The sequence below is a fragment of the Haliaeetus leucocephalus genome, unplaced genomic scaffold (genome assembly GCF_000737465.1).
Source record: "Haliaeetus leucocephalus isolate CR32 unplaced genomic scaffold, Haliaeetus_leucocephalus-4.0 Scaffold506, whole genome shotgun sequence".
Lineage (NCBI taxonomy): Eukaryota > Metazoa > Chordata > Aves > Accipitriformes > Accipitridae > Haliaeetus > Haliaeetus leucocephalus.
In genome coordinates this window covers 1,649,676-1,657,034 of record NW_010972942.1, presented here as the reverse complement: position 1 = coordinate 1,657,034, position 7,359 = coordinate 1,649,676, and the positions used below count along the sequence as shown (strand labels likewise).

The window sequence follows — 7,359 nt, the reverse complement described above, 5'->3', positions numbered from 1 at the left end:
GGGGGGAGGGGGGGGGGGGGGGGGGGGGAGAAAAGCACAAAATTGTATTTCATTTGTTTAACTAGTAAATACAATACTTTTTAGTCCTACAAAACCAAAAATGCTTTGCTTCCCAATACTGATTTTTAGGGTTCTCTTATATATGTCCCAGCTTGAAAAAGTTAAAACACACTTAGAGTTTCTCTGCAGAAGCTACAAGACAAAAACATTTAAATCATATTTCACATTTAAGGTGTCAAATGTAATGCAACCAGTCCTTCCTAAAAATTATCATATTTACATATTTATAATATTAACACTACCAGTAAATATAAAAAATAGGAAGTATCTTACCCATGAATAGGAATACTGAGAAGTCTTTCCATGTTAGCAAGAATTATTTTTACAGTCTCTGGATCACGATTTGATCCCAATTCTGTTACTAAAAGGGATTTTGTAATGTCTGAAAAAAACCCAAAACCTCACTTTTCCAACAGTACAGCTTATATAAGAACAGTAATTAGCAGAGTTTACTTCATTGCTTTCTTACAAGACTGAATAAAAGTATTTTAATACAAATATTACATATATTGAATGTCTAAAAATCTGTTCTTACATGGAAAATGGCAGGAAAAAATAAAAATGAAGTGAACAAAGCATGATCTGATTCAATTATGCATATACATTAACCGATGTCATTAGTAATTAAATTCTATTGCTATAAAAATTAGAACAGTCCTCATATCTTTAAAGGTCCCGCTTTAAGTGTGGATTTTACTTTACATAGGGTAGTAAGTATACAAGAGTGATAGTGATTTAAACCACTACTTCACACCTAGAAGAAGTTGAACTGTTTGGTAGGTTTGTTACATACTCTAAAGAACAATCATAGACTGATCACAGACATTCAGGGAATTAAAAACAAACAAGCAAAACCCCAGAACACAGACACACAGGGAGTAAAATCTTCAATTGCTGAGTCCTGATTTTGCAAAGATCACAAGCATGTTTTACATGCATCAAAGAGAACATAAAAGCTGTTTCTCAAAACTGAACAAACCATGGCCAAAAAAAGCCTGTCTTTGGAAAACAAAACTATGAGCTAAGAAACAGGAATATATCCAGGTCTAAAACTGTTGATGCCTCGTTTGCAAAATAAATGTCATTACTAGAAACAAGCTACTCAGTTCAGCTTACCTTCTTGGCCTGATACTTGAAGTTTTTGACCATTGCAAAATGCACCTTTTCCTTTTCTGGCAGTATACATCTTGTCTTCTATACAACTGTACACAATTCCAAACTCTATCTGTAAGAAAAAGTAAAGATACCTTGAGGTTTTTTTTCCCTTTCTTCCTATTTACTGTGAAAATGCAGATCTTAGTTATAGCTAGCAACAAGGAATTAATTTGGTTTTGATGGATTAGATATTAAGTAATAAAAAGTATACCTTTTTGTTTACAACAAAGCCAATTGAAACTGCCACAAATGGAAACCTACAAAACAAAACATTTTACTGATTTATAGTGAGATACTATGCTTCTTTCATTACCAAGCTTACTCTCAATAAAAACAATGTTCAGTTAAATGTAATGTATATTTCAAAAAGAAACTTGGACTATATAGGAAATGTTAGTTTTCTGAACTTGCACAATTTACTAAGAAAACAGACCCAAGCCAACACCACCAATTACCATTTAAAATACAAACTTTTTCACCCACTGAAACTAAGCCTGTTACAGCTTAGGGACTGTCATCCCAGTTACAACTGTTACTAGCTTAGGGACTGTCACTTTATAGCCAAAGAATACAAGCAAGCCTCTATACTACTAACCTTTCTCAGAAGGAACAAGCTGGCCAAAATGGTCTCACCAAAAGAAACAAGTCATCTCTCCCCCCACCTCCACTTTCTCCACCAAAGCAATGAGAAAGACAGATACTGAAGTGAGAAGGAAAAATGCAGGGGGAAGAGTGAAGGCAGTGGGAATCTATAGGACATGGTGGGCTGCGTCTCAGTCAAGTTTCTAACCATCAACCAATTAATTTTTTTTATTATTATCTTTTACTCTTGAAAATTTGCAGTTCCAAAACATTTGCTTTAATTGCTATCTGAAAAAAATACAGACTTTTAAGTCTGTAAATCCAGCAGAATGAGTTCTTTTCTTACAGCTTTTTCAACACGTTATTTAGCAGGATTCAGCAGCTGTTTAAAGCTCTGGCACACATTGCAGCAGTCATTTCAAAATTGGAATCACATGCACTCAGAAAGCTCATCAGGGCCAAAATCTGTCATGTTTGAAAGACAGAAGGAATAGGTAGTCAGCATTACACTGAAAGTCCCCTCCTCGTCCTGGTGTAAAATACCACTAGACAATTACCGGTGATATTCTGCTTGCTTTCATGGTAGTGGCTCCTAGATCTCAATGAATTTGAAGTTTCTTAGAGATCAGCACTTGGAGCTGTTATCACCTCTCTGAAGATGCTGCAACTCCTAATTCTGAGTCCTGTTGCTTTACTGTTAAAATCTGCCCACCTATCTTTGGCACACGTGCCAAAAGCTGCTGATCCCTCCTATATAGTACAGGCCTCTCATGGAACAACTGCTGTTGGTTATAGAGTGAGACTATTATAATACTTACAGAAATACTAAAATGATTACAAAAACTGCTCAATGGCTCTCAATAAATGCAAACAGCAATTTGTAACTATTAACAAGTCCATAATATCTCTTTTAAAGCAATTTAAAAGTGAAAAAACTTTACTTTCATGGAACTGGAGAAAGAAAAAAGGTAATCAGTTGAAGTTGCTAACATAAAAAAATGAAAGGTGGACCTGTGTACGAAGTTGGTAGTTCCATCAATAGGGTCTATAATCCATGTGGGGTTATCTGTCAAAATGCTGCCCTCTCCAGCTGCAACAGATTCTTCTCCGATGAAGCTGGAGTAGCAAAGACATTTAAAAGATACAGAGAAACTGTTTAAAATATCTGAATTACAACACTGTCCTTGAAATTAAAATTTTTAAAGTGAGATGCAGGTTTTTGTACCACCAGCGATCATATGTAAAAAGCTGAGAAATACACAGTTTCTCTAGAAAGCACCAATCACATCTGACCAAGCTTGCATCAATATTTATGATGTCAGAGATAAGCACAGCATGTGGGGAAAAGAACTTTACATTTTAATATCCATTACTGGAATTTAGCATTCAGAACATTTCAGTTTTCATCATTTTTTCCAGTGACAGCATCATCAAATTTTTGTCAGAATACTTGTAGCTATTTACGCCTTTCAGTTTATTTGTGCTATAAACCACTACTTTTTAGCTTGTGTTTTAACTGAAGAAAACCTTTGTGGTCATATGCATCTAGTTACACCAGTACAGTAACTGTTAAATTTGCAGTCTGATTTCAACCCAAATATGACAGAAAGCTGTTAGTCTCAAAACTGTTTAGTTTTACAGGCATTACAAAATGGTAACATGGTAAAGGGATGAAGTCTCAAGTTTAATAGAGTTTCCTTAAAGTGGGTTTGCTAATTTTTCTTGCATTTTCTTGGAGATTTTCTTATTGTAGCTATATATGTGAAGCGTAATAAATATGTATAGAATTGGAACAACTGAGGTGACGCGAAATGTCAGTAACCTAACTAAAGTAGTGTAAGCACATAGACTTGTGGAATGACCCTGAAATAACAGTTTCAGATGCCAAAACTGGGAAAGTTACATGTAAGTAAGTAAAATACATACAATTCATGCTTCAAGAATAGATTTATTTTAGGGGGAGGAGGGGCATGGGGAGGAAAAAAAAAAGGAAAGAGCAATATAAAAAAATAAATCAGTGTTCTGTATGACAGACTTTCAGTTATGTAGGATCAGAAGATCCTGTCTTCTTTTAAGGATGTTTGATGTTCTTAAGTTGTATGAGACTTGCCAAAGGCACACTCAGTACCACGCGACCCATCCAGCACAGACAGCGAAGGCATGCTAGTTTCAACAGCCAACAGCATACAAGAAATTTGGATTCTGGGTATCTTGGGGCCACCTTTGATTCTCCAACACAAAAAACCCAAGAAGTTACTTACAGCTGGCTCAACTGGAAGTGACTTTCAGTATAAGTCTTAAGCAAGGCTAAACTCACGTCAGTAGACCCTTGGGGACACCTTGTTTTGTTACTACAGCCCTGGGCAAAACTTCAACCTGCTACTACTCTAAAATACTTAATATATAGAGGGTAAGAGAGAATTCTGTAGCTTTCCAGCATGCCAATCATAATGAAATTTTACCAAGCAAAATCAGAAACTTTCCATTTTCTTCTTCCAGTCACCTCTCCCCTTCTTCTATAAAAAGTGTACTGATAAGAAGCCATACCTGTGAGAAGGATACTTTTCTTTTATCAAAGAAATAATGAAGTTTTCTACTTTTTGATCAGTTTCTGTCACTAGATCTACTGGTGAACTTTTAGTCATAACAGATACTTCTCCTTTGAGTGCTCCATGGATTATCTGTTAACAAAATTAAATAAAAAAAAGAAAAAAGAAAAAAGCTTTCTCCATTAACAGTATGGAAAATACTAGTTTTCCCAAAAATCTGAGCATCATTTTTACCGTCATTTTCTATACTGCACATAGAAAACATGAACACAAGCAGTGACAAAACCTGGATTTAACTGCAGGAGCTGGGGCTTACCCTTGCATCTATCTATCTATCTGTCTCCCCACTCAGCACAAACTTTTTACATGACCTTAAATCCAAGTACTACAAGAAAATCCACTGGTACGTGAAACTGAGCTCTGTTTTGTGAGGACAAGTTTTTGATTTATAAATTTAAATACCAGAGTTGAATGAAACACTTAAGACTGAGCTTAAGTCAGCTATTTTTAACCAGACCCTGCATTTATGATCTTAAAACTATCAGAATCAGCTTAAGCAAGAATCCATGCCTCACAGCCTACAAAATTATTTTACTATAACTTAGAAAGATTTTCTGAGGGAAGACTTTAATGAGGTCATTGCAGGGACAATGTTCTGCAGATTCTGCAGCTCCAGGGGACAGAATTAGTACTTGTGCCATCTTGTCTGGCTGCAATAGCATTCAAATGTACCAAGCAGAACCACCAAGAACTGAACATTTGGTAACCATTCTTATGCTAAGGCTCTGTCTGCCAAGATGTGCAAACTCTTTCTTGTTCTAAGCCATCTTAGATCACACATGTGCAAAGTATCGCCACTGCAAGGGATGCTTCTTATTTATAGAAGTAAAGCCGTCTTTATGAAGAGAACTCGATATGGCATCTTGTGCCAACAACAAGCCACTGTATAAAGTTGATTGAGGTGTTCACAGGAAAGACTGTCAACAGTTTTCAGGTGGTAAAATAGTAAGGCAGACAGGTGCAGTTTAAGGGGAAAAACAGAGATGCTCCTTGTTTACCACAATTTAGAATTTTTTATTTTTTTTTTAAATAAAATTTAAGGAACAAAAGATACTGCTTAGTCTTTAACCAGACTCTGGTCCAAAAAAAAGTGCAAAGTTGTTTTCTTAAATTAACCAAGCCGTAAACATCAAAGACACTCCAATCTTGAACATCACTGAACGATTCTGCTAATTTATGTTTTTGACAAAATAATCCTCAGAAGAATATCCAACACCAAACTCCTTCAGAAGCTATATACATACCAGACTCAATAAATAATGTTATTATTTATAATAGTTTATACTTACCTCCCCAGCTTTTCTTGCTAAAGCAACTGCATAATCCATACATTCTTGCCAAGGGTCTGCCATCTTTTCTTAGATATACAACCTATGAAAATAAGAGATTAATATAAAAATAAATACGGGGTTTTTTTTTTACAAATTCTAATTTTCTAGTCCCCCTGTTCTGGACTGTACTGTTTTCTCCTTGCTCAAATATGGAAGCTTGTCCTATCCTTTCTCTGAAAAAAACTCCACCCCCCACTTAAAAAGCATTACAACCTTAGACTAAGTTACCAGATTTTTTCCCCACATTTTGTGAGGGAAAGCATAACATAAAACATTAACAAGTACAGAGCCTCAGTCTTGAAAGACACATGCATATACAAGATTCCACATTTAGATACTGACCTCAATGTACATAAAGGCTGTGAAAAGCAATAGTGTGGCTACACACAAGCACATTCTCAAATATGGTGTACAGCTCAGGGCCTTTTTGCTTAGAAATACTAGAATCTTCAGTGTAATTTATTGCAGAAGACTGCTGACATACAGCTTAGTCTATTTTTAAGTATGGTTTAAATGACTTTGAATATCTTAAATTAGAAGATTAGAAGCTTAAACCCAAAATCTATCCTTTCTGTATTTTAGTCCTCCATGCTTTGTTCTGAGGCTTTATTCCAAACACAAATATGAAATGGTTTTGCTTCTACAAGAGAAAGTTACAAGATCCCAGTCATTTAAAAGCGTCTTCTATATTCTTAAGTATTATGAAGCAATAAAAGATGCGTTATTTCCTATGCAACTCTACTTTCATGAGCAATGTAAAATACAAATCAGCATATCATACATTATTTCTGATACACCCCCAACGGACCACAAACTCATTCAGTCACACAACAGTATTCTGAATTTTGGAAGTCTGTTTCATTTTTGAGATCTAGCCCTTTAAGAAGCCTTCTGGGTATTTCCTACTTGAGTCATTCAGTTTTTAAGTGATGAGCCGGGTAATGGTTTTGTAACACTTGCAGATTCACAAAGATTAGATAAATGATCATAAAAAATCCAGCACTGGAACAGCATAAAAAACCTTGTGCAATTAACATGATCCACGAGTCCCCAGTCCAATCACGCTGATCTAATGGTCCTTGCCTCTTTCAGCCTTGGTCCTAAACAGATAGATGGCTAGAAAAACTAGGTAAAATGCAAAGGATACGATGCTTCAATTACGTTGATAACGTTCTTTACTTATCATAGCCTTTAAAGTATAGGTTGTGTTATATAAACGCAGAAGTAATTTGTCAGGACACAGAACTGGGTACCACAGCACTAGATAAAGTTACTCTGTTATCCATAAAAGACTGGTAGTACTAGAGGAACCTTAAGTACACTGACATCCAGTACAACGACACAGACTCATGTAGCAGAGGAAAAAAAAATCATTTACATTTCACCAAAACCTTAACTCCACTTATTCTACTTAAATACCAGCGCCTACATTGGAAGTGTCCTACATGGAAGAAGTGTCTTTTTTTCCCCAGCTCAGTTCTGTCCTCTCTGGATGCCCCGAAACGAGTTTGTCCCACAGACTAGGTCGCGCATTCAGAGTAGAGGTTTGGATCCCGGGCTGGAAAGGCTGACGGGCGGCCCACACTGCCCGGCCGGTGAGAGCACCTCCCGCCCCGCCCCGC

At 36.2% G+C, this 7,359-nt stretch overlaps 1 protein-coding gene across 4 annotated transcripts in view; it reads right to left on the bottom strand.

Moving 5' to 3' along the window:
• IMPA1 (inositol(myo)-1(or 4)-monophosphatase 1) overlaps window positions 1-7,349 on the bottom strand; it is an 11,017-nt gene extending 3,668 nt beyond the window's left edge. Inside the window, exons 1-7 of one of the 4 annotated variants that reach the window (XM_010575843.1) lie at window positions 7,167-7,349; window positions 5,696-5,777; window positions 4,345-4,478; window positions 2,809-2,913; window positions 1,427-1,472; window positions 1,177-1,285; window positions 334-442 (exon numbers count right to left, since the gene is read on the bottom strand). In XM_010575843.1, coding sequence (XP_010574145.1) covers window positions 334-442; window positions 1,177-1,285; window positions 1,427-1,472; window positions 2,809-2,913; window positions 4,345-4,478; window positions 5,696-5,758 — 566 coding nt within the window. In that variant the 5' untranslated portion in view covers window positions 5,759-5,777; window positions 7,167-7,349. Of the gene's footprint in view, window positions 1-333; window positions 443-1,176; window positions 1,286-1,426; window positions 1,473-2,808; window positions 2,914-4,344; window positions 4,479-5,695; window positions 5,855-7,115; window positions 7,139-7,166 lie in introns of those variants that run through there. The other 3 variants (XM_010575844.1, XM_010575846.1, XM_010575842.1) reach the window with 3 other exon arrangements.
• Between the last annotated feature and the right edge of the window lie 10 nt (window positions 7,350-7,359).